At 40.6% G+C, this 27,883-nt stretch overlaps 1 protein-coding gene and 1 non-coding gene across 2 annotated transcripts in view; one reads left to right on the top strand and one right to left on the bottom strand.

The window, feature by feature from the left end:
* LOC145391972 (mitogen-activated protein kinase kinase kinase 4-like) overlaps positions 1-27,883 on the top strand; it is a 503,013-nt gene that overhangs the window by 10,477 nt on the left and 464,653 nt on the right. The window contains exons 2-4 of the mRNA XM_080266482.1: positions 11,746-11,916; positions 15,722-15,834; positions 27,146-27,345. Coding sequence (XP_080122608.1) covers positions 11,746-11,916; positions 15,722-15,834; positions 27,146-27,345 — 484 coding nt within the window. The remainder of the gene's footprint in view (positions 1-11,745; positions 11,917-15,721; positions 15,835-27,145; positions 27,346-27,883) is intronic.
* LOC145391979 (5S ribosomal RNA) lies at positions 10,160-10,278 on the bottom strand. Its single transcript, XR_013895921.1, has one exon. It is a non-coding gene; the product is annotated as a 5S ribosomal RNA (ribosomal RNA).

Here is a 27,883-nt window from a genome sequence, read left to right as displayed (position 1 = left end):
TGAAATCAGTGGAAAATTCCAGGGAAGATTGACTTAGCATAGAATACAGTTTGGTGGCCTGCAATAATTAGGTAGTTCCAGGTGAATGTAAATATCACTTAGGCTTCTCCCTTCCTTTCTTATATATATTTTTATTACGAAAATAGATTATACAGCATATTTCAAGGGGAAATAAACAGCGAAAATTAGCGAACAAGTTCACGTGAGGTGTTGTCAGGTGATAATTAGCCGATTCTAGGTGTATGGCACTCTCACTTACCTTATTTCTTTCTTGTATATATTATTTGGTATAAGAATAAGACATAGGGCTTACTTCAATGGATGAAATCAGTGAAAAATTCCAGGGAAGATTTACTTAGCGTAGCACGGCCGGGCAGGCGAGAGGATAGGGTAATGGAGGGGGGATAGGGAGGGGAGTCAAGAACGGGGAGAAATGGCTAAATTGTCAACAATGGATGGGAGTACAGATGAGATTAGGAGTGCTGACTAGTGTTGGACACTGGCAGTACTGATAGATGATACAAGCCACCACTTGAAAGCCCGGGTGAATTCAAAATAACACAGAATCACAAAAGTGACGCCCCGCAGTGTGATCCCTTGCTCCCAAGTGTCATGAAAGTGATGCCCCGCGGTTAAGGGGTTAAGACACTTAATTTCATTTTTAAACTGAAATTTTACTGCATGGATTACTTTTCATTCATTCATAATACAAAATGGCACATATTAACATTTCTTTACGTATTACAAAATTTTTTTGCTTAATAATGTATTACAGTAAAATCTCGATTTAACAGCATTCATTCTAACAGCAGCCCCAGACTAACGGCACAAATCTCCCGAGGAATATTTTGCAAAAAAAATTTTAAAATTCCCCCCAAATTGGTAAAAATTAGAAAGAAATTCAAATATGGCGGGCGCCACGTGCATCTCGATCGTCTGTTTGCGGTTTCCCGCCAACTGGGTATGTTTATGCTCACCCAGTCTTCCTTCCGCCTAGCCTGACCCCAAAGTGAAAAAAATTAGCATATAAGGTTAAATATAAGAACTAGTGTTATTGACTTTATAACTTAGTGAACTTATTTACGTAGTGCCATCTCTTCTACTCCAACCTGCCAACTAACTTGCCTGGATTACTGTACTGTACATACCTGGATTACTGTACTGTACTTACCTGGATTACTGTATTGTACTTACCTGGATTGCTGTACAGTACTTTACTACAGTACAACACCACACCTACCATACCTGCTTTCTTTTGTTCTAAGTATAATTTTTTTTTTATTGATTTTTTATGTCTGCACATGTTTATATGCTTAAAAATGTGTTAAAATGTGTTAGCATGAGTTCCAGGGATATCGATAAGTGTAAACCCCAATCTGATGGAATTTCTTTTTTTTCGGAATGCTCAGGGCCCCCTAGGGTGCTGTTAAATCGAGGTTTTACTGTACTGAAGACACGAATTGTAATTGATAAATTAAGAGATGTTATGGGTTGTTTAACTCACCAGGAATGCGAAGTGTTGAAAACAGCAGTTGTAGGCAGGTACCCTAAATCCAATTAGAGAGAGTAAGTCCAGAGTTAATAATAATATGCACGTATTGTAAAAGCACAAAAACTTAATATGTATTACTGTGGAAAATTCCTTAAACCTACAGTACAGTATATTTCACTTTGTTTGTCACTTTCACTCATGATCCTCAAGCATCAGTCAGGACTACCTGCATCTTCTAGGGTTCCTTAAGGTGCCTTCCTTGGCGTGTGAGTAGCTGGTCTTGGGTCGTCATCAGTGGATTTACCTGTCTGGCTGCTCATGCACTTCAGCCAGTCACGGATATCAGCCTGCCTGACAGCCTGCGCACGTTTCTTGTAGAACTCGTTTCGCAAAAATATGGAAATTGATCGCCACAGCCCCATTGTAATGATTATTTTGTTCAGCGAAATGCACCAGTTCATCAAAGTATACGGAAGCTGCCTCCCATAAAACTTACTACACCACTTGGCACTTCGGCGCATTTGGCGCCCAGTTTGAATTTTTTAATTTTGATTTTTTTTTTACACTTGGTGTGTTTGTCAGCCTTCTTCAAAAATTCAGATTATTGGGATTTTCAGTTTATCCGTGATTGGATTAATGGACTTTAACTGTATACACTTAAGGGAAGCATTTTACAGCATCTCTCTGGCATATTTGAATTGCCAGCATCACTACTCTTGCACTTTGAGGCCATTATTAAGTAAAATTAGGGTGGCTTGAACACAAGCACTGCGATGCCGTGACAGTATCATAAACGAGATGGGTACTGAGTGACGAACTAGTGGCTGGCACATACATTACCTTTGTACCGGTATGTACGTAAAAAGACAAGCTTATCACTCATTCAGTTATTTTTGGTCATAGTCATTGCAGAGTACTGCTCAGGAGATATGAATAGCACACATCTTTCTGTTTGATAATGGAATGAAAAGTTTATGCAGTATGACATCCAGTTTATTGTGGTGGACTGCCGCACCGTTGTGACGTACAGTATAGGGTGGCTTGGGGGGGTTGCTATGGTAACCATGCAAGTGCCTCACCTGCTGGAAGAAGACAGTGTTGGTCACAAATGTCTTTGTAATTTATGAATTGTTTTATTTTCATGTTAGTACCGGGACTGTGAAAATTGCGTTTTTTTTTTTGAATCTGTCAAAACAAAATTTGTCCATACAGTGGTCATCAGCAGTGAAATACAGTAAGTAATCCCTCCAATAACCGATGTAATAGAGCCAAAGGCATGTTCGGAAATTGGGTTGGTCCAGTAATTGGGAAAATGCCTCCCGGACAGGTACTTTTGGACCCTAACCCAGCCTAACTCAGAAAACCACCTGCAGTACATAACTCCCTACCAGACATGCATAACACCTATTTAAGACCCTGTTCACACAAATAAGGGACAGAAAGCATGAAATAGATGAAAAGGAACCAGAGAATGAGGAATTAGAAGAGACTTTGGAAAATATTTAGCAGTGTACGTGGTACTTACAACACGTCCGTGGCCGTTACAAAGATTAACCCACCTCGTCTAAGGCTCTGGCAGCGGTAAAAATGCTCTTGAAGCACGTACAGTAATCCAGTGTTGTGCTGCACTTAATCCTTTTCGCTGTGAATTATAATTGTTTAACACTGCACATTCTGTTCTTGCTTGCGCCACTCCAGTTGCAACACACCAGTTTGCACTCTGCAGTTAATCCTTTGCACTCTGAATTCTAATTTCTTAACACTGCACAACACTGTAAATTCCCTTGTGGTCTAGTGGCGAGGTATTGTAGTTTATTCACTGTTTAATCACAAAAACAAGCACGTTCGACAGCCATTGTGACGAGCATCTAGTCACAATGGTAGTTAGGTGGGAACTGGGGAGGGGAGGAAGCAGGGGGCCCCCATACTACATGCGAAAACACGGCTGTTCAGCGCTGCGCGCCAAGTTCAAAATACGGCTGAAAAAAATGTTGGATTTTGTGTGTGTCTGTGTGTGTGTGTTTTGGCCATTTTGGGGTTCCAAAGTCCTGGGCCAACACGTCCAGGAATTGGGCGTCCGGTTATTACAGGGATTACTGTACTGATAAATTATAAACAAAACTGTGCTTTGTGGCAACAGATGGCTGGTAGTGCAGTGTGTGGTGACTGAGTTGAGCACCCATACCTTGCCCTGGGTAGGGTTAGTCCAAGTCTGCTGAAGAGTGCACTAACCCTCTGCAGCTGATAAAATAACAGTACTGTACAGTGTGGATATGCTGGACAAGTGGATGATTTACATTCTGGGTGGGACAAAGCGGGTGGCACAAGGTTTCATCACGCTACTCAGAACGGTGTGCAGTTTAAAACTTATGAATTGTTTACTTCTGGAATTTTATATTTAATATTTTTGGACTGAGATTGACTGCGGGTTCCGCAGTGAAGGGGGGACCACTGTACTGTAATCAAATTTATCGGATCAATAACTGAACCCAGTCCTGTATCTCCTGGGGCCTTTAGCATTTCAGCAGTCAACCAAGACACACCCGCCACCTTCCCCAACCGCATCCTGCCAGTTGCCTGGCTGACAGTAGCAGCAGCAGTCAAAGGCCAAAGGCCAAACCCTGGATCTGCAGACTCCAAAACTTCCCTGTTCTAGTCAAACTCCTCATTCAGCAGATGGTTATAATGCCCTCTTCAGGCATCTTTTAATATCCTCACTGTCCACCAATACCTTTCCATCATCTTTCTTCACACACTGCTTACTTGTGATATCCCTGTTTTCCGTCTTCATCTTATTTGCCACTTTTTTTCATCACTACTGTATTTAGGTTATCCAGAAAAGTTTCTGAGACTTAGATTTTGCCCTGTATATCTCCTTTCTGGCCTTAAGCTGGCACCCAAATATTTCTGTCTGTTACCACCCCATTTGCATTCCCAGAAAAGTCTTCCTCTCTCCTTAACTGTGGTTTCTACATCCTCATCCCACCACCATGTTACCATATGTCCTGTAGGGCCCCTAGTCCATCCACACACTGAATCAGTAACTTGTAAGATGTTGTTCTTGAGAGCTTGGTACTGCTTGTCAACACTTCTGTCTATGGTTCCCTATTCAGCCGCCCATCTACTTACCTCGCTATACAAGGCATCCCTTACTGCATGGTTTTTCAACTTCCATATTTTTCTCCTGGATGCATAGGTACTCATCTTCACTCCACTTTCAGCACCATGTCGCATATCGATAATTTGCATTGCTGAACACACTTTGCTCACTATGACTTTAACATCCAACAACAACCTCCTATCAGTCCTCCTAACCAGAGATTAGTCAGTTTGGCTGTTCTTACTGCCAGACTCATCTGTAATCAGCCTACTCTTTCTTTTCCTAAAATGTATGTTGCACACACATTCATTGCCTCCCCAAATTCAAGTATCATTTCCACTTCTGCATTTATTGTACCATATGGCATCCCACGTGCACCCCTTCATATCCTTGAGTGGCTTCACCCACATGACCATAGTATTTAAATTCCCACACAAAACTGCAATATCTTCTTCCCCCATACCACCAACCACACATATCTGAGAGTCTATCATCCAAGCCAACCTGTAGAGCATATGCTGATATAACTCAAATAATGAATTTACCAAACAGAATTCTCTTTGCTGTAATACTTCCATTTGCTTTCTTTACATTCATGACACACTCCACCCATTTCTCTTTGACCAGCACACCCACACCACCTTATCCATCAACACTTCCCTGTCAAGATAGCTTATACCTACAGTCTTTCCCACCAATCATCATAGCTGATACTTCCCTGAACCTGACTTCTTGTAGGCAGCAGACATCCACCTGCCTCCTCCTCAGTCTCCACCACTTCCACTCTTCTGTCCATCCAATACCCACAAGCCATGATACCAGTCTCAGCATGTGTGTGTTGTGCTGTGTGTCTTACCCATTTCATTGGACCTGCTGTTGATTAGTTGATTGTTTCTCTCTGTATCTTGTTTCCATTTTCCTTGCTTTCTGAATTGATTTTATATAATACTTTATGTATATACAGTATATATATGCAATGTCTATATCTATATTTATATCTATATTTATCTATCAGTCTATCTCTATCTATCTATCTATCTATCTATCTATATATATACTGTATATATATATATACAGTATATATATATATATTTTTTTTATATACACCCACTGCAAAGTGGCTTAGGACCTACACACAGAATTGCATTGGGAGAGTCGTCTGCCTTTGCTCTGTGTTTCCACCTCTACCAAGTGAATTTTTTGGGAAAAAAGTAACTGGCAACTCCTCTCGTGTTGGCAGGAGGTGGTGAAACACTTAGCACATCAGTGCTTGCCCGGAAGCAAGAGTGGGAGTACTGTATATGTTCCCGTCACTCTGAGCTTGCACCTCCCTCTTTTTTCGTGTGCATTACTGTTTGCCCTGGTATTTTCCTAGAGTCATGTTGTCATGCCTGGAAAGTACTGCTCAAGGGATGAGAGGGTCCGTATCATTGCATGGAGTCAGGATAATGTCCCTGTCAACATGATTTGTGAACGTACTGGATGCGCAAAGTCGACCATCATGAAGATTCTTGCTGCAGCAAGCAGCCTGCCACCTGATGTTGTACCAGAGCACAAGCATGGCGGTGGAAAGAAGAGGACGACTTCCAGAGGTACAGATATGCTTCTGAAGAGGGAAGTAATCAAGAATCCTTGACTGACAGTAGGAGAATTGAAGAGAATGCATCCCCAGCTGTTACAAGACATCTCAATTCGAACTATCCAACACTGCTTGCAGAAGGAGCTGGGTTTGCCAAGCCTCACCACAGCCAAGAAACCGCTTCTCACTGACCGCATGACATGTAGCGCATTCAGTTTGCCAAGAAGTATGCACACTGGACATCGGATGAGTGGAGAAATGTTATGTTTTCTAATGAAAGCACATTTCAAGTGTTCCAGGTGCGTTCTGCCAAGGTTCGTCGCCCTGCCTCCCATAGTCAATATGACCCTGCTTACACAGTGCCAACTGTTAAGCTCCCACAATCAGTAATGATATGGGGGTGTTTCTCAGGTGAAATTGGAAGGGGAAGCCTCTACTTTCTTCCTAAGAACTTGATGATGAATGGTGGTCGGTACATCAAAGTTCTGAAAGATCATTTGTTAAAGTTTTTTGCTATTCATGGGTGCAACTTTTTCATGCACGATTCAGCTCCATGTCAGAAGTCAAGAAAGGTGACAAAATGGCTTCAGGATAATCGGATTGAGGTCCTCGACTGGCCTGGCAACAGTCCGGATCTACATCTGATAGAAAACTTCTGGGCAAAGATGAAGGAAATCATGGCAGAGAAGAAGACACCCAATCTGGACAACTGGTACGGCCTGTGGACCCTCCAGGGATACATCGTCTGTGGCATTTTGGAGCTGCTGATTGGGAGGCCCTCAGGCAGTACTTCTTTGATTTTCCCTGGAATGATTATTGCTTCCATGGCCGGGAGCCATCTGAGTGTGCCTTGCGCATTATGGAGGTTATTCTCTCGGGCATGGAAGCATACATTCCTTTCTCTTATCCTTTGACTAATGCAAGAAAGCCTTGGTTTAATCACGCTTGTTCTAATGCTGTCCGCAACAAAGAGAGGGCCTACAAAAGGTACCGGAACCAACCTACCCCTGAATCACATCTTTTATACGTTTCTGCCCGGAATCGTGCTAAGTCTGTTCTTCGCTTTGCTAAAAATAATTTCATCCATACTAAATGCTCTCAACTCTCCAATTCGAACTCTTCCCGCTCCTTCTGGCACCTTGCCAAAAACCTTTCTAACAACTTTACCTCATCATCCTTCCCTCCTCTTTTCTACTCTGATGGTTCTGTAGCTATTGCTTCTACTGATAAAGCAGATCTCTTCGCACAGACTTTCTCCTTCAATTCCACCTTAGACGATTCCGGTGCTGTTCCTCCATCACTTCCCGCCTCTGACTTCCTCATGGTTGACATTAAAATTTCTTCAGCTGATGTATTTTCTGCCATCACTGGCCTCATTACTAACAAGGCATATGGGCCTGATGGAGTCCCTCCTGTTGTTCTCAAGAACCTGGCTTCTGTACTTACACCCTGCCTAGGCAAACTCTTTCGCCTTTGTCTGTCAACTTGTACCTTTCCTTCTTGCTGGAAGTTTGCTCTCTTTCAGCCAGTCGCAAAGAAGGGTGACTATTCCCAACCCTCCAACTATCGTCCAATTGCTTTAACGTCCTGTGTTTCAAAAGTTTTCAAGTCTATTCACAATAGAAAAATTTTAAAGCATCTTTCCTATCACAACCTTCTTTCTGATCGTCAGTACGGGTTCCGTCAGGGATGCTCCACTGGCGATCTTCTCACCTACCTTTCAGACTCCTGGTCATCCTCCTTTCGGGACTTTGGCAAAAGCTTTGCCATTGCACTTGACATCTCAAAGGCTTTCGATCGAGTCTGGTATAAATCTTTAATTTCCAAACTGCCCTCTTACAGTTTCTGTCCTTCTATCTGTGCCTTCATCGCTAGCTTCCTTTCTGGTCGTTCTATAGCCGCTGTTGTAGACGGCCATCGTTCTTCTCCTAGATCTATCAACAGTGGTGTTCCTCAGGGCCCTGTCCTATCACCAACTCTCTTCCTTTTATTCATCAATGACCTTCTAAGCTGTACATCTAACCCTATCCACTCATACGCTGATGACTCCACCCTTCACCTTTCCATTCGGTACCCTCAACGCCCATCTCAGAGTTTCTTCAACTAACAAGGGATGAGGCTATGGCACACCTAATGTCTGACTTGGCTCGTATCTCTCACTGGGGTAAAAATAATCTTCTTGTTTTTAATGCATCAAAGACTCAGTTCTTACACCTATCAACCCGTCAAAATCTTCCACAGGTATATACCCACTAATGTTTAATAATATTCAGCTTAATCCTGCATCATCCTTGAACATGCTTGGGGTTTCATTTACTCGGGACTTATCTTGGAAAGATCATATTACATCTCTTGTAAAATCTGCTTCCAAGAGATTGAGTGTGCTAAGCCGACTCCGTTCTTTCTTTACCCCTGCCCAATTGTTGACTCTATACAGGGATTTTATCCACCCGTGTGTGGAGTACAACTCTCATGTGTTGGGAGGCTCCCCACATACAGCTCTTTTCAATAGGGTGGAGTCAAAGGCTTTTCGTCTCATTAACTCTCCTCCTCTTACTGACTCCCTTCAACCTCTGTCTCTTTGCCGCACTGTTGCATCTTTATCTCTTTTCTATCGCTACTTTAATGGTCACAGCTCTGACCTGTCTGCATGCATTCCTCCACCTCTAGCAGCAAACTCTCATCCCTTTTCTGTCCAACTCTCTAATGCAAGAGTTAACTGTTACTCCCAGTCCTTCATTTATGCAACTGGTCAACTCTGGAACTGTCTCCCTTTGTCTGTATTTCCTGCTGCCTATGATCTCAGTCTTTCAAACGCAGTGTGTCCAGGCATCTCGAAATGAATGGATCTTGAATTTGGCTCTTTCTTGTATTTTGTTTTTCTCTTGGAGGGCACTGTTATTGCGGGCTCATGGCCTTTGGTTCCTTCTTCCTCGCATTAAAAAAAAAAAAATCAAGACTGGACTGACAGATGTTTGGTTCAAAGAAATGTCCTTAGATTACTTTAGAGATCTAAGTGATTCCATGCCAAAATGCATCCAACTAGTCCTGAAAAACAAGAGAAATATGATTTCATAGTAATGAATGGCATCTCATGAACAAACATTGTGATATACTATGATTTCTGTGTTTTTTAATACCTTGTGGGGGGAGGTCCTAAGTCAGTTTGCGGTAGCTGTATATATTAAAGGTAGTGGAGTCAGTGAGGGCATTCCCGTGGTTTGGCAGTGTTGTGGACTACAAGGGTGGTGTTTTGGATGGGATACTACTACTACTACTACTACCACCTCCTGACAGTTTCATTGAGGTTAGAACAACTCTGAAATAGAGTGTTTGCTAATAGCCTTTTAAAAAAATGTGAGTGGCCTGCCCTAACCTTAATAAAATTGTCAGGAGAAATCAAGACAAAAATAGAGAGTACATTGTTGAATTAAAGGGAGTAAAGTTGTTTCACTTTAAAGGAAAGGAGCTACCATTTTGCTTGCTGTTGTACATCCTAGACTTCATACTCCTTCAGTGTGATGATGTATTATACTGTCACCAAAAATATTCAGGTAAAGGGAGATTTATTGAAGTACAGTAGAGTGATAAGATATGGCTTTCCTTAACGCCTTCACTATGAGAGGTTCATTCTTATTTAAATAAAAGTTGTCTGGTGAGTGGGAGCAGCTTAAGTTGTTGTTGCTTATCCCAGTCTGTCTGGTTGTGCACACCAATCAGCCACAAGTCACAAATAGTCACTTGTTTCAGAGGGATTGTCATCGTATAGTACAATGATCCCTTGGTCATCATGCACTTGTTTATAGCGGTTTCCATTATCACTGCAGAATTAAAATCTGCCTTCCTGCTGTTATCACATACTTTCAGCTTCATTCATCATTCATTGCCAGATGCCATGTATCCCAAATGGGGTGGCCAAGGGCTTAGAGTTAATTGTTTTGCAGGGAGGGGCACTAATCCTCCACCAACCCCACTTGACACGTAGGGATGCCAACAGCATCTGGTGTTCCCAGGCGGTCACCCATCCAAGTATTAACCAGACCCAACGTTGCTTAACTTCGCTGATCAGATGGGAAGCGGTGTACTCAACGTGGTATGGCCGTTGGCACTTTCAGCTTAAAAAAATAAAAAATAAATAATGTGCACCTGAGCTGGTTTCTCCTGACAATGATGGTGAAGTATCTGTGGTTTCTATTGGCTTTGAGGGATTCAAAGATGAAGTCTTAAGGAGTTAATCCCAGGTGGTGGAGACCACTGACTGTCTACCCCAGTGACTCAGAACCCCTTATCTCATGCCAGTCTCAGGCATCTCCATGGTATCACTTTCTTTTAGCCTAACCATGCATATGTTTGTTTCTGATACTTACTATAACAGTATGTACTGTCCATTCGCTTAATACGCAAGCGTCTATGATGCGAAATACCTAGAGCACAACAGGGGTGTGAAAAAATAAAATAATTGGTAGTGCATGAGTTGCTTTTGAAAATGTAAAATTGGTGTTGTAAAGTGAGCCAAATCTGGTGTCGCGCCACAGAGCGTGACCTACCCTCGTAGGCTGCATAAGGAAGTGACATGAGTTATCACATCAGCATGGGTCATGATGTCACAAGCCAGGGATAGTGAAGATTTACTGATCCGAAATGTAAGCAGAATCCTGGCAGCCTTTGACGAGTTTAAAGATCAAGTGACAATGAACGAAAAGCATAAAGTGAGTACAAGAGGCTCTGGATGCCATAGAAAACAGTCTCTGTTACTACTGAGACAGGAATGCTGAGGAAGAGAACCAAATGCATTAGACTCTGATCACCACCTTCTTTATCCCATCAAAACTAGAAAAAGATCCAGTTCCCTCAACATCAGTTGAAGATGATTACAATGGTGCTTCTGTTGTGTTTGCCTTGGACTTTGAGGGGTTCATGACTGATGTGGAATGTGGTGGTGGTGGGTGGTGGTAGTGTGATAAAGTCGGGCAGTGTTTAGGTTGCTGGGGCCGGGGCACCATAAGGTATGTTATCTGTAAAAAGCAAAATTTCTAGAGAGCGAGGTCTTCTACTACCCAAATGCTTACGTATAAAGCAAATGGACTGTATGTATTTAGTGGTCACGAATTGTTAAAATGAAAATTTGAGTGTACGAGTGGGGTGGCCGATACTAGTTAGGATAAATCCCATGTGTTCTGTGCGTTCATGATCATGCAGTTTTGTTATGACACACAGTGGGGAACCACTTGTGCACGATAACCAAAGGATCACAGCAAATAGTGTGCAGGGATCTGGCGTCTACTCGTGGTAGACAGTGCTTCACTAGGGTTAGACCAGGGTCTTTTTCCCACAGGAAGGTGCAAGGAAAGAGGAGGAAGTTTTGGCTCCATGATGGATGGCACAGCTGCTCCACCCAGGGTACACAGCTGCACTACGTATAGGCTGCTAATCAGCATTGACAGCTTATGTAAAATGAAAATACATCATTCAACTGAGAGAGTTAGATGAGGACTGTCTGTATATACCACTTCATGAGAACCGTTTGTATATACCACTTCATTGCAAATTGCAGTTGACATTATTGCATTTCAGGAGGAACAGTGGTAACAGTGATGAGTTGGTGGCTGAGGAGGGGGAAAGACTGGAAAGCAATGACTCGTTTACACAAGAGGAGGAGGAGCTGGCACATTACTTAAATGATATGAGTACTACTCCACCACGCACGATCCGCCATAGAAGACAAAGGGAGAGGGATGCATATTGGTGAGTCTTTAACACTTTCAGCCTGAAGATGTATTTTTTTTATTATACATTGTATTTGTACTACCTTAATTAATTTTGTTCACTTTGGGAGAAACTTCAAACTGATAGTCTTCATTACTTTCTTTACCATCAAAAGCCCCAGCAATTAATGGAGTGTGTGGTGAAATACTGAAGCATGGGGGAAGATAGTAGTAGAATGGATATGGAAGATGTGCAGATTGGCCTGGGAGCAAGGCAGAGTCCTGGAGGATTGGAAGTCAGGTATAATTATCCTCCTGTACAATGGAAGGACACAAATCAAGAGTGAGAGCAGTGGAAATGAGTTATTTAAGAGGAGCCTGTGGAGTCACGTGGAGAGACAGGCTGACGAATGAGGATATAAAGGAGCGTTGTGGTGTGGATGTGGATGTGATAGGAAGCGTTATGAGGAACACACTGAGGTGGTTTGGCCATGTGGAGAGGATGGAGGGTGAAAGACTGACGAAGAGAGTGTATGTGAGTGAGGTGGAGGGGAGAAGAGGGAGGGGGAGGCCGAGGATGAGATGGAGGGATGGGGTGGAGAGGTATATGAGAGAGGAGGGGTGTGAGTTGGGAGCAGGGCGGTGAAATGGCAGGGGACAGGGCGACTTGGAGGCGATTTGTTTGTGGCCACCCCAAACGGGATTGAGGCGTCTGGCAATAGATAGATAGATAGACAATGGAAAATGGGAAAAAGAAGTGTGTGGTAATCGTAGGGGCATTTGTCTTTTGAGTGTAATAGGAAATGCATATGGTAGGATGCTTAGCGACAGAGTTAGGGAAATAACAGTGGAATTAGTTGGAGATGAGCAGGGAGGTTTTGAGAAGGGAAGAGGTTGTGTAGATCAGATATTCATTCTTACATCTTTGGTGGAAATGTTTCTAGAGAAGGGAAAGAAGCTATGTGTGGCCCTCATTGACATGATGGCAAGAGTGGATAGACAAGGAATGTGGAAATATTAGGAATATATGGAGTAAATGGGAAGTTGTTAAATGCCATGAAGATTATGTATGAGGGTGCCAAGGCTGCAGTGCATGTGGATAGTGAACTGAGTGAATTTTTCTATCTGAATGTTGGATTGCAACAAGGATGTGTCATGTCTCCATGGTGTTTCACTTAACAGTGCCCTCAGGTGGACCTCTTATGTCAGATCACTTGCTAAAACCGCCTCAGAGAAACTTGGATTATTGTACAGAGTCCTTAACTTCTTCGCCGACGAGTAGGTAGCTATAATTTATAAGAGTCATGTGCGCTATCAGTTAGAATATTGCATGGAGAGGTTGCACTAAAACTACTAGACAAAATTCAGAACAAAACTGTTAGAATTATTAATAACCCTGCTCACACAACTAAACTACCTCCCCTACAAGTAAGAAGGAATTTTGCCTCCCTTGCATTATTTTGCAAATACTTTCATGGCAAATGCTCAGACAAAATTGCGTCTTTTGTGTCACCCCTCCATGCCTTCACCCGAGCTACACGGGCATCTGGTAGCATTCATGACTGGAATGTCATGTAGCCATATTGCAGAACTTCTGCCTATCAGAATTCTTTTATTCCCCGAGCTGCATCTCTCTGGAACTCGCTTTGCTGGAGTTGTTTCCCCCCAGACTTCGACCTACAGTTGTTCAAGTCCAACTGTTATATTTTTTTTGTGAATGGAAGATGCCAGTAATCTGGTGTATGGATTATTTTTATATTCATTTGTTTTTCCTTCCTCAGTTCTGTTAATATAAAAAAACAAAAAAGAGAGATACAGGTATACCCCGGTTTAACGATGCAGTTGGTTAGGTAAAAACCCATCGTTAGGCGGGGTATCGTATGTCGGGGTAGATTTAACATGTAATGGGATGCGTTTTTCAGCCTTGGGTTTCCCCCAACCAAGTCCAAAACCCACCCACATGAGCCCATAAACAAGTTTAAAGCCAGTCTGAATGGCCTAACAGCTGTAAAGGAAGCTAACCTAAGGCTAACACCCATAAATAGCTCACTAAAACCAACAAATACGATCTGAAAATCATCATATATAAGTCTGGAAAAAATCAAGCTTAGTAAATTGTACCCTGCCGCTAACAGTAATTTGTCTCAAAACCTTTCCTTTACATCCACACTTAACCCATTCGGGAGAACATAAGCTGCTGCAGCTGCTGTGATTTGATGTATAATGGTATTTCCTTTCATTTCCATTCATTCATAAATGATGCCATGCTTCCACTTTAGGAATTACCATTTTGAGGTTGGCCATGCCACAGCTGGTATTTTCTTTAGACTGTTACAAAATGGAGTGCCCAGACCAGCTGATTACAGTACCTCCCAACCATGGCTGGAGACTGTTGGGAAAAAAAGAATTATAACAGTATGAGTCTCAGCTTACTTGTGGCTGAGTTTCTTGCCAAATACTGATGCTTGTGTGGCTGGTTATCAAGCTTGTAGTCATAATTCAGTCTCATGGTACAGTACTTTCTTGCAAAGTCAGTGGTAGTGAAATGTTGGTTCAGTCAAGCCTTGATATGTGATGGGGTTACATCAAGTGAAAACTCATTGCAAAATGATTTATCATTTACCGTGATCAGTATAACATGGGTTCACTGGGGATAGGGAGGAGACCAAGGGCTACTTGACCTAAAATTTCAAAAAAGCTTTCCCTTTTATGCTTGCCCTCAGCAGCTTCAGCAGCACTACACTTCTGTATCATCGTTGCTAGATATGATTTCCAAGTCACAAGTGCCAGTATTTCACAGACAAAAAAAATTATTACTCCACCCAGTATCGCACACTGCACTACTTGTTATGCACTTGCACTGTCGTTGGGCTATAGCAGTGGTGTTTCAGTGACCTTCTATGCATGAAATGGAATGAGAGGGAGATGATTACAGCGAATGTAGATACTGGCAAGCCATTGTGGCTCAGAAGTTTGAATGTCAGCTTGGGTGGGAAACCACCACAGTTATTGTATAAATGAATTGCACCTTCATTATTGCAAATCTGGGTATAACTTTTCATTCATTGTTCTCCTGATTCGTTGCATACCAATCTGACGTATACCGAGGCCTGACTGCATGTATTTACAGTGCTGTACTGTAATTTACAGAGTGGAGAGATGTACCAAGTGTGAGAGGCTGTGTGTGGTTTGGAGGGAGGGCAGCTAAATGGCAGAGGACAGGGTGATATGGAGGTGATTTGTTTGTGGCCACCTCTTACAACTATTAAAGTGTTTGGCAGTAGATAGGTAGATTTATAGAACAAGGATTCTGAAAGCATGAATGATGTGTGAAAGATTGGCCCATTTCACAGGGCATGATGTTGTTAGTTCTGCTTTTATACATTTTAATTTTCTCCCTCTGTATCTGTGAATCCTGCCTCACCCCATCCTCGTGGGGAATTTTTTTTTTTTTTTCCCTCCATGTTTCTGAAAGCTTGAATGATCGCATGACCCATTGTACTGAGGGGGCTGTTGACTGTTGCAGTGTTTTTTTTTTTTTTTTTTTTTTTTTTTTTTTCCCCTGTCTGTCTGTCTGTCTGTCTGTCTCTCTCTCTCTCTCTCTCTCTCTCTCTCTCTCTCTCTTCTTATTTCTGGATCCTGCTCCACCTCATCTTTAGGTGGGAATAAGGATAAGGAAGTTGATGGTGGTGATGATTAGGATGATGTTAATAAATGGTGATAATAGTAATCTGTAGATTATGATGTTGGTGATGATAGTGATGTATAAGTTATGGTGTTGGTGATGATAGTGATGTATAAATTATGACGTTGGTGATGATTAATATATGCATTTCTTTTCGCAGTTCACAAGCAAAAGTGGCAGCTAAAACCATAAGAGCCAGCTTAAAACGCAAAGCCACCGCTGAGAGATTTCTTTCTCTACCTGGATTCTCTGACCAGGGAGTTCGTGAAGTCCGTAAGTGGTAGTTCTGAACATTGTACTGATTTGTAGGGTGCTGGAGAGGAACACCTTCCTGTGGTGGCACTGATATAGCTGATCAACTCAGCTGCCTGGTTATACAAACATCCCTCAAATTATTTCCCATATTCCAAAAGAAGAATGGTAGACAGCAAGAATAGCAGTCTGTTCAGCTCGTCTTGATGAGCCTGAGGTTGTTATCTTACATCTTCAGCCCTAGGATATCATTTATAGAGTGTAGTAAATCTTACCTTGGAGTACATGATATGTGCATTAGAAATGCTTCTTAATAACTTTAATTGAGGTATACATTTCATTCATGGTTGAGGGTTTAAAAAAATATATCACTGACATTATAACAACTTTAATAAATCAGTAGCAGTTGTAAGTGAAGAACAGGCATTAGGGCATCAGTAGCAAAAAGGGAGAGAGAAGTACAGTACAATCCCAGTTAACCGGGTGGCTTGGGGAATTTACCTTCCCGGTTACAGATTTTTCCCGTATTTCTGATTTTCAAGTCAAATCTATACAAAGGCTATCACAGCAGTAAATACAGTTCAGGTACTCACCAGTCACATTAGGGGTTACACTAAGAGATTCCGCCTGAAAAACTGCCTTGTAAACACACACCATGGTCATACCGCACGTGTGCAATGTCTAGCAACTAGCAGTACTGCAAATTACACCAGTCCATTGTTTACCGAATTACTGTATTCATTATATGTACTGTACTGATAAAAATTGAAAAATAAAATATAGAAATAAAAGCTTGAACATTTATTAGTGAACTGATGATGTGTTAAGACTGCACTGTAGAATTATCACAACACCTCTGCCCCCACGTGAGTTTGTTTACGTTTCCGACTGTTCTTCTTCTTCCCTACCTGACCTCCATCACTCCACCCCTCACCCGCCACTCAGCTGTTTTGCAGAAAATAAAATAAATGATGTACGTATGAAATGCAGGCATATTATTTATTTATTTTTCTTCCAACAAAGTAAACTTTCATTTCTATTAACAGTTATATTCAGCCATTAGTGTTTTATAATGTTCGCCTTTTTCAAGTCTGTTGCATATGTCCAGCTTCTGTTTCAAGGTAAGCACGATACGCTTACGTTTAGTTTCCACTTTAGGCATTTTGGAGTGTACAAATTACCGTCTATCAGAGGAACACAATAGTAAGAGACCTTGTTTATTGTCTGGTGGCAAAACGCAGACTGGTGATTTTTGGAAGGTGTGGAGGATGACTGAATTCAAGTAGGGGAAAGAGGGGGAGAGGAGGGGTGGTTAAGAGGATTTGCTAGGGATTTACATCAGCCGGAAATGCCTCCACCTCGCTTTGTCTGACTTCCCCCAGCCTCGTGTGACACTATCAAACGGCGGTTTGGTGGTCCATTCAAATTGGCGCACAGTTATAACTTACTGACATTTTTACCAGCCCTTGAATTTTCCCGTTGTTCTGAGTATTCCGTTTGTCTGGATACCGGATTGCTGGGATTGTACTGTATGTGGTAACCATAAGGGTATTTGCCTTCTTAGTGTGACTGGTAAAATATATGGTAGAATACTCATTGATAGGGTTAGGCATATGACAGAGGAGCTAGTTGGAGAAGAACAAGGGGGATTTAGGAAGGGAAAAGGGTGTGTAGATCAGATATTTGTTCTAAGATGTTTAGTGGAGAAGTATCTAGAGAAGGGAAGGAAAGTGTATGCTGCCTTCATGGACTTGGAGAAAGCTTATGACAGAATAGATAGGCAAGGTATGTGGAAGGTATTAAGAATATATGGAGTGGAGGGGAAATTGTTGAGTGCTGTGAAGAGCATGTACAAGGGAGCTAGGGCTACGGTGCGAGTGGATGGCGAGCTGAGTGAGTTCTTTGATCTCAATGTGGGACTGAAACAGGGGTGTGTGATGTCTCCATGGCTGTTTAATATACATATGGATGGGGTTGTAAAGGAGGTGCAAGGTAGGGCAGTGGATGTGGGGGTGGCCCTAATGACTGAGGGTGAGATTTGGAAGCTTCCGGTGTTGCTGTTTGCTGATGATACAGTATTGTTGAGTGAAGATGAATGGGAGTTGCAAGGTTTGGTGAATGAATTTGGGACAGTGTGTAGGAGGAGGAAGCTGAAAGTTAATGTAAACAAAAGTAAAGTTATGGTGTTTGAGAGGAATGAAGTCACAGAGTGTGCAGTGAGGTTGGATGGTGAGGATATGGAGAATGTGAGTGCATTCAAGTACTTGGGTAGTGTGATGAGTAAGGATGGAACTTTGGGGGATGAAGTACGTGAAAGGGTACAGCAGGGAAGGAAGGTTATTGGTACACTGAAAGCAGTGATGAGAAATAGGGAGGTGAGTATGGAAGTTAAGAAGTCACTGCATGATGACATTGTGATCCCTACCCTGACGTATGGAAGCGAGGCGTGGACTTTGCAAGAGGGGAACAAGTCAAGAGTGAGAGCAGTGGAAATGAGTTACTTGAGAGGAGCATGTGGAGTGACGTGGAGGGACAGGTTGACGAATGAAGAAGTGAAGGAACGTTGTGGGGTAGATGTGGATGTGGTTGAGAAGATTAGGAGAAATACACTGAGGTGGTTTGGACATGTGGAGAGAATGGAGAATGAAAGACTGACTAAGAGGGTGTATGTAGGTGAGGTGGAGGGAGGGAGAGGGAGGGGTAGACCGAGGATGAGGTGGAGGGATGGAGTTGAGAGGTATGTGAGGGAGGGGGGGGTGAGTTGGGGGGAGGGTAGTGAAATGGTGGGTGACAGAGTGACTTGGAGGCGTTTTGTCTGCGGCCACCCTTTGCGGGATTAGGGCGTCGGGCTATAGATAGATAGATAGATAGTGATGATAAAGATTTAAATGGAAATCTGTGTGTACAGTACTTTTATTTTGCTGCTGCCAAAAAACTTTATTAAACTTAAGAAAGGCCTGTTATGTTGAATGGATTTATCTGTTCCCACCAGATCAAGAAGTATGCCTGTCAATCTGTCTGTCTATAGCCAGACACCATAATCCCGTTTGTCTTTGAGTTAGTTGTTTAATAGGGAAGAGCATTAACCCTCCACCAACCCACTAGTTGATATGTAGGGGACACATATGGGTTGCTTGGATGGTTATGACCCAGAGTTGTTAATGATTTCCTGGCTAACAGAAAAACCATTAGGCTTGTCACTCATTGTAAAGCCACCTGAAAAAGACAGAAGAGTAATAAAATGTGACAGGCAAGATGGAAGAAATAGGAAGAGAGGAAGGCAGACACAGTAAGAGAATGATGAAGAAAGAAGTAGGCAACACTACATTGAGTGAGTAGATGATGGTCACCTCCACCTACCACCTTAGTATATGCTAGTCTCAGTAAAAACATTAGGAGTTGATAAGAGTAAAATGAAAAATACATCCCAGGGCTCAGTGTGTTCAAAACTTGGAAAATGTGAATGTTTTGTGCTGTAGCTAACTGGACGGTAAGTGAAATTGTAATACTGTCCCGTAATTAAGTGTTATTGACTAATTATTGCCAGGGAACCACTTCAGCAGGATACATTTATCGTGAGAGCCACACCTCATGCAGATTAATATACAGTATACATCTGAATTAAGTATAATAGTTTTGCTTGCTGTCTCGGTACCATTATTAAAGGAAGAAAAAATTATTTCAGGTAAAATGTGATTGGTTATAATGTACATTTAGCCATATTCCAGTACAGCTGAGTTAAGTAGCTAGTTTTGTTTGCATGCACAATATAAAAGTCTGTGGCACTATAGTACCAAAACACACACACACACACACACACACACACACACACACACCGCTCGCTGGTGCAGTGGTAACGTTCCCGCTTGCCAACTGGTGGATGGGAGTTCGCGCCTCGCTCAGGTTACGAAAAGTTTCACTGACGAAGTGAGTGGTTACTGTCCCCCTTGAGCAAGGGGACGGGTGTGTGCGTGTGTGAAGGTCACAGCCTTGCCCTTAGATCGGACTATATGAGCTCTCAGCTCCCTTCCGGGAGGGTAAAAGCTGACGATCACGACCATCAAGTGATCCTGACCAACCCGGTGAATTACACACACACAGAGAGATTCAATCTAGGCGGACGTGCGTCACCGGCGCTCCGTACCAAATCATCACGGCCAGTGGCATTACCTAAATTTGTATCTTTGTATGAGTCAAGCTCAGTACCAGGTTAGACTAAATGATTGTTCATTATTAAAAGGAAAAAAATAATAAGTTTAAACAAGACTTGTTCAAACAGGAAATAGAACCAAGACGAAAGAATACGCTGAGTCATCTCTGAGGTTTGTTTAGACTACAACAACACGGAGATTGTAAGTACATGCTTTGCACTTTAAGTATTGCAAAATGGATACATACTTTAGTAAAGCAAATTTGGAAAAGAAAAGGGATAAAGGTAAAAAGCAAAATGATGATTTCTACCAAGAACTGGTTCAAGTAGAGACTCACAATAGACTGGTCGAATGTGTAAACAAACTAGAAATGGCTTTCAAAAATGAAATTGATGAAATAAAAAAGCAGATGCACTTGCAAAAGGAAGAAATAGAAAAACTAGGAAGAGAGGCCAATAAGAAAGACACAACCATCAGTGAACTAACAGTGGAATTGAGTACACTTAGGAAGAAAATGAGTGAAATGGCAAGTACAGTAGTCAATCACGAGAGTGTTATGGAAGAGTTCAAAAATGACACAGAGACAATTAGGCAAGTTAGCAGTCTTATTGACCAGAGCAGTGATATTGAGGAGAAGATAACACAAGTAAATGAAGCTGTGCAAAGCTACAAAAATGATGTAGAAACCACGTATGCTGAAATGGTGAAAGTAAAGAAAGACTTAGAAACAAGGGTGGAGGAAAAAAGCATCAAAAAGGAGGTGAAAAGAATAATCCAAAGTTAGTCAGAGATTCAGTAGAGATAAACAAATCAATAGTAATCACTGGTATAGAAGAGGAAGAAGTTAAAAACAAGATCACAAGAGACAAAAAGGAGATGACAAATGTAATGAACTTACTGAAAGAAGTATCAGAGGAAATCTGTAGTAAAGACATAGAGGAACACAAAAGGTTAGGGAAATACGAGAAAAGCAAGACAAGACCTCTAAAGGTGACTTTCCAGAATGTAAACACTGTGGAAGAGATACTAAAAAATGCAAAGAATCTTAAGGAAAAAGAGGAGTTCAAAAATGTATGGATAAGAAGATGCCTAACACAAGAGGAACTGGAATTACTGAAAGAGAAAAGGGAGGAAGCAAAAACAAAAAATGAGGGAAGATCAGAAGAGGAGAAGAAGAAATTTTTTTACAAAGTAATAGGATTGCAGGTACGAAAGTGGTACACAAACAGGATGGAAGAAAAAGGAGGAAGGTAGTAGAACCATGTCATGACAAGTATATAAACAAGATGATAAAGTTGATGTACTCAAATGTGGATGGAATGGTATCTAAATTACTAGAGATGAATGATTATGTCAGAGAAAATGAACCACAAATAATATGCCTAACTGAAACAAAATTAACATCAAGGATATCCAATGACATACTAAACTTAGAGGAATACAATATATGGAGAAGAGACAGAAATTTAAAAAAAGGAGGAGGAATTATAATATTAACTAAGAAAAATCTAAAAGTCAAGGAAATAAAACTAGATATACCATCACAAGTAGAACTGATTGCAGTAGAGATCGACACATCTGAAGGTAAAATAATTGTAGCCAATTTGTACATGCCACCCAGATCAAACACATGGGAAAGAGATGAATATGAGGACCTGGCAGAGAGTACAATTCAGAGTATAAGATCCTTGCTACATAACATGGAAGAGAAATCGGAAAGAATTATACTAACTGGGGACTTCAATACAAATATAAATTGGAATACTCTAGATATAAATAGCCAAGAAAGCTGTTGGGACCAAAAGCTCCTGGATCTCGTACAAGAGTTTTTCTTAATGCAACATGTGAGGGAAATCACCAGAAAAAGAGGACTTGATGTACCTTCAGTGCTAGATCTAATATTTACTAGGCAAGAAAATGATACTGACAGTTTAATATATCACCCACCACTCGGCAAAAGCGATCATGCAGTACTAAATTATAACTTCAGGATAGCATATGACATAGTCAACAGCAATGACAGTTACAAAAAGAGCCTAAACTATAAAACGGGAAATTATCAAGACCTAAAGAAGTATTTCTTAGAAGTTGATTGGGAAAATGAGCTTAGAGGACAAGATTTGAATGCTGTATATAAAAAATTTTGTGAAATTTATGAAACAGGAGTCCAGAAGTACATCCCACAGCACAAAGAAGCAGATAAGAAAATACAGAAATGGTTCAATACAGAATGTAAAAAATCAAAAGAAAGAAGAGATTTGTTATGGAATAGATACAGAAGACACAATAGTGAAAGGGCGTATAATAATTACAAACAGGCAAGAAACGACTATATAAGAATAAGGAGGGAAGCCCAAAACAGTTTGAGGAGGATATAATAAATAAAAGTAGTGATCAACCAAAGCTGTTTTACAGCTATATCAGAAGCAAAACTAAAGTAAAAGATATAATACAATCCATTACGGACGAGGGAATCACTTATACACAAGAGAAAGATATTGTGAAGCACTAAATAAGAATTTCCAATTAGTTTTTACAGAAGAAAAAAATTTTGAGAGGGACTATGTGGAACATGCATGTCCACACATACTACCAGATATACAAATAGCAGAAAAAGTAATACAGGAGGAGTTAAGTAGACTAGACAGAGGAAAAGCAAGTGGTCCTGATGAAATTTCATGTTGGGTATTACGAGAATGTGCAAAGGAGTTAAGTAAACCATTATTTATAATTTTCAAGAAATCCTTGAGTCAAGGTAAACTACCTGATATTTAGAAAAAAGCAAATATTGTCCCCTTATTCAAGAAAGGAAATAGACAAAATCCACTCAACTACCGACCAGTATCACTGACCAGTGTTGTAAGCAAGGTATTAGAAAAGCTTATAAGAAAAGCTTGGGTAAATCATCTAGAAGAACACAGTATGATAACAGAAAGACAGTTTGGTTTCAGAAAAGTAAAATCATGTGTTACTAATCTGTTGAGCTACTATGACAGAGTAACAAACACAATACAGGAAAGGGAAGGATGGGTGGACAGTATCTATTTAGATTTCAAGAAAGCTTTTGACACAGTACCACACCAAAGACTTTTATGGAAACTGTACCATCAAGGAGGAATTCGAGGCAAACTGTTTTGTTGGATGCAAGACTTTCTCATAAAAAGAGAAATGAGGACAGTACTAAGAGGAAACTACTCATCATGGAAAGAAGTGACTAGTGGAGTACCACAGGGTTCAGTGCTGGCACCAATCATGTTTTTAGTGTATATAAATGATATAAACAGTAACACTGGAAATGAGAGCTATCTAAATATGTTTGCAGATGATGCAAAAATACAAAGGAGAATTACTAGCACAGACTCTTGTAGGGAGCTACAAGAAGAATTAAATAAACTTCATGAATGAAGTAGTACATGGCAAATGGAATTCAATGTGGACAAGTGTCATGTAATCAAGTTTGTTAAAAGTGGAAAAAGACCTGATTGGGATTATAAGTTAGGAAATAAAACCCTATACACATCAGAAAGAGAGAAAGACCTAGGTGTGATTATCAATAACAGACTATCTCCGGCTGACCACATCAGCGAGAAGGTACGGAACATGTATACACTGCTTGCAAATATGAGAATAGCATTCACATACATAAATGAAGACATGCTAAGAAGGATAATAACATCATTCATTAGACCAACCCTTGAATATGCATCAGTAGTCTGGAGTCCTCATCTCAAAAAGCATATAGACAAGATTGAAAAAGTTCAAAGGGCCGCTACAAGATGGATACCAAGCTTAAGGGACCTAAGCTACGAAGAAAGACTAAATAAACTGAATCTACCAACACTACAGGAGAGAAGGAAAAGAGGTGACATGATAATGCTATATAAGTGCATATCAGGAAAGGAGAAAATAGACATAAATGATTACTTAACATATGGAGAAGCATCAGCAAGAGAACACTGCAAAAAACTTCATAAGAAGAGAGGTGATAAAGACGTAAGGAAATTCAGTTTCCCAAACAGAGCAATTGATCAATGGAATGCACTACCGAATGAAATAGTGTGTGCCAAAACAATTCATAAATTTAAGGATATGTACGACAAATATGGTTTAAGACACGGTACAGTACGAGCTTGACTCATTCCTGTAAAGATACAATTAAGTAAGAACAATTAGGTAAGAACACACACACACACACACAGTAATAAAGGATAAGATGTCTGGATGGAGGGAAGTGACAAGTGGAATCCCTCAAGGCTCGGTGTTGGTGCCAGTAATGTTCCTGATTTATGTAAATGATTTGGTAGATGGAGTGAACAGTTATGCAAGTCTATTTGCTGGTGATGTAAAGATCTTGAGGAGGATTGTAAAATGCTGCAGGAGGATCTGGATAGGATACATGATTGGAGCCGGATGTGGGAAATGAAATTTAATGTAAGGAAATGTAAAGTATTGGAAATGGGGAAAAGTACCAGGAGGCCATCACTGAATTATTTGTTGGGTAATGAATTAATCACAAAAATGAGAGAAGAGAAAGATTTGGGAGTGCTGGTCCAAGATAGTTTGTCACCTAAAAAGCACATTAACAGGATAGTCAGAGAGACGTATAAACTCTTGACTAACATAAGAGTAGCATTTCATTATATGGATGAGGAGATGATGAAAAAATTGATAGTGGCCATGATCTGCCCCAGGTTAGAATATGCAACAGTAGTGTGGTCCCCACACAAAAAGAAAGATATAAACAAGATTGAGAGAATACAAAGAACAGCAACCAAGATGGTCCTCAGCCTGGCAGATCTGTCATACAGAGAGAGGCTGGAAAAGCTGGATTTGCCTTCCTTAGAGGAAAGGAAAAAGAGGGGAGACATGATTGCAGTGTTCAGGACCATGGTGGGAGTAGATAAAATTGACCGAGAAGATCTGTTTTTATGGGATAAGAGAGCAACAAGAGGACATGGAATGAAATTGAAAAAGTCAAGCTGCTTGAAGGATATCAAGAAACATAGCTTTCCTTACAGAAGTAGAGACTTATGGAATAGCCTGGACAAAGAGATCATCCAGTCTAAAAACTTAAATGAGTTTAAAGCTATATTTGACTTACTGAGAAACAGTGACGGAAACCCATGAGCATAGCACATTTCGTGTGTATCACAATTAGGTATATTGGGTAAATACATAAGTATTTGGAACGACTTAGACGAAAAGGTGGTGCAGGAGAAAAATATTCATGTGTGTAAAGTTAGACTAGATAAATGTGAATATGGAGACAGGACAACACGAGCATCGTTCAATTCCTGTATACTACAAATAAGTAAATACACACACACACACACACACACACACACACACACACAGTCATACATAGACCCTGCTGTCAAAAAACAACCATATTTAGTGTAGTGATGAGTGTTGCATGAATATCATTAGAGGGAGCCCTGCCCTTGGGTGGGAAAGGAGGTCTAGATGATGATGATGATGATGAGACTTTCTGTTAGCCTTACAAACTAAGTAGTGTACAGTTTAGGCAGTCATTGTTGTTATTAAGGTATATGTTTAAAAATATAGATTTTTACATGTAATCATTACTCCTTTTTTAGTTTAGCTTGGCCAGAAATGCCATATCTCCATCTGGAGTGCAGAGTGTAGCAAAGGATTAACACTAGAGTGTGATGTTAATCACAAAGTGCCACGAAAGATATGCGGAGCTGTAGCATTGTTTCCCTCTCCCACTGAGCTGCACCAACAAAGCTGCAAAAGGACGAAAATCTGGGTCAGGTCAAGGTGAAAAGAGTACATTATACTGTAACTTTGGGGAAACTGGCAAATCAGTTTCAAAGATAACAGTGAAACTTTATTAGGCTGTTTTTCTTTAGTGTACTGAGCTTTAGATAGCAAAAAATAATGTTAAATGGATGACATTCATAATGAAGATGTGCTGTACTGTGTATCTTTTTGTTTAGAACCACAAATTATATCATCTAGATGGTTATGAGCGTCACAATGAATACCACTGATTTAATTGTACATTATTATTTTTCACAGTTATTCAAAGGGGATCAATTAGCATGTGCAATTGTGAGTGAAATACAGTATTAGTAGTGCAGCATTTATAAGTAAGATGTTGATGTATAGTACTGTAATATGAATGTAGTACTGCAATATGTTCTCTTACTGTAATGAATCTATGGTATCCACTGACGCATAGTTACAGTATGTTTTTTAAGGGTTTTCACTTTTGAAAAATACTCATATTTAACCCTTTCAACCCAAGGACATCATTTGTACGGTAGTTTATGTTTGCTGTTACCAGATACTTTAATTCACCTAAGAAGAGTTCTTATGTAATGAATAATTTCATGTGCATGTTTGTGATATCTACCGCTTCCAGTTTAGAAAGTCTCAGGCTGAATAAAATCATCAGGAGATAGCAAAAATGAAATGAAAAAGGTGTCAGTGGATTGAAGACACTGCCAGTCATGGCATATCAGGCTTTAATTCTTGGCCATTTATACATCATTGTATGTAGAGCAAGGTACTGTACTCTACAGTATTGTACTATCTGAAGGCTATATTAATCCTCTGCTTTGGTGACATTGCACTATACAGTTGCAGCTTACTAGAAATCTATTGCTTTGTGCGGTATTATTATCTTTGCTTGACAGATGTACAGTTCACTTAGTTCATTGTAACCTCAGTTTTCTGGATTATCAGGAAATTTGGATGATTAAAGCATTTCCCCCTTACATGTAACTTGCAGGTGGCCAGTTTGGTAGTGAACAGTTTATGAAAATCCTTGGAGGGAAGCTTATTTTATTGTGATTATTCACCTGTAATTGCAGTTTCAGACAAATGTTATGGGGGATGTGGCTTTGTGCCCATGTTGTGAATGATGTAACGTTGTGGAGTAAACTTGTATAGTGTAAACTCCTTTTTTCATTGCTGTGGTATATGGAATCATTTGTAGACTAGCCAAAAAAAAATGTCAGGATGATGATGTAATGGTAAAATTGTTAAAATCTTTCAGTTGATTTTATTACCATGCACTGAGGAGAGCATCCTATTAGTGAAAGGGATTATGAAGGCAGTATTAAATCTTTCCACAATCTCCTAAGCTGAGTAAAATTATTTAGAGGTGGCAGTAATGTGTGTCAGTAATAACATACCTGTGGTTATGTTTTCAGCCCCAGAGCGCACGAGGCAGCAGTACCGTGAACTGAAGCGTTCACAGGATCGTCAGCGCTCACAGGACCGGGAGTATAAACAGGGTACCTTTGAACCTCTGTATTCAAATGTGCCCAATTTAGCTGCCTTGAACTCTCTGACAGCCCCAGACTCAGATGAACGGTGTGAAAGTTTGCCACCACTCTCTCCTCTATGTAAGGTATGTCACCATGGCTTATTGCTGTGTCATTAAGGCTCAGGAAGTAAACAAGCCCATAATTTTGTATGGTTACTCATGGAACACCTGTAATTTTTAGATGTAATCTGCCTGCATCTCACATTTTAAATATAGTCAGAAACTATACAGAAAGGTCAGATACAATATGTTTTGTCATCAAAATGTGGTTAAAAGATTATTGTAAAAAATCTTCGGCTATTTCATGCTTTATCCCCTCTGTTTTACTGATACTGTACATCCTGTAGTGCCTGCATTAACTTATGGGTGTGAGATTTGAGGTTGTTAACTTATGGGTGTGAGATTTGGGTATGTTAACTTATGGGTATGAGACTTGGGTATGTTAATTTATGGGTGTGAGATTTGGGTATATTAATTTATGGGTGTGAGATTTGGCAATGTTAACTTATGGGTGTGAGATTTGGGTATTTTAACATACGGGTGTGAGATTTGGGTATGTTAACTTATGGATGTGAGATTTGGGTATGTTAACTTATGGGTGTGAGATTTAGGTATAGCTTAT

This window comes from Coenobita brevimanus, chromosome 20 (assembly GCF_032717465.1).
Source record: "Coenobita brevimanus isolate Jiangsu-jjx chromosome 20, ASM3271746v2, whole genome shotgun sequence".
In the NCBI taxonomy this organism is placed as follows: domain Eukaryota; kingdom Metazoa; phylum Arthropoda; class Malacostraca; order Decapoda; family Coenobitidae; genus Coenobita; species Coenobita brevimanus.
This window is presented reverse-complemented; position numbering and strand designations above follow the sequence as displayed.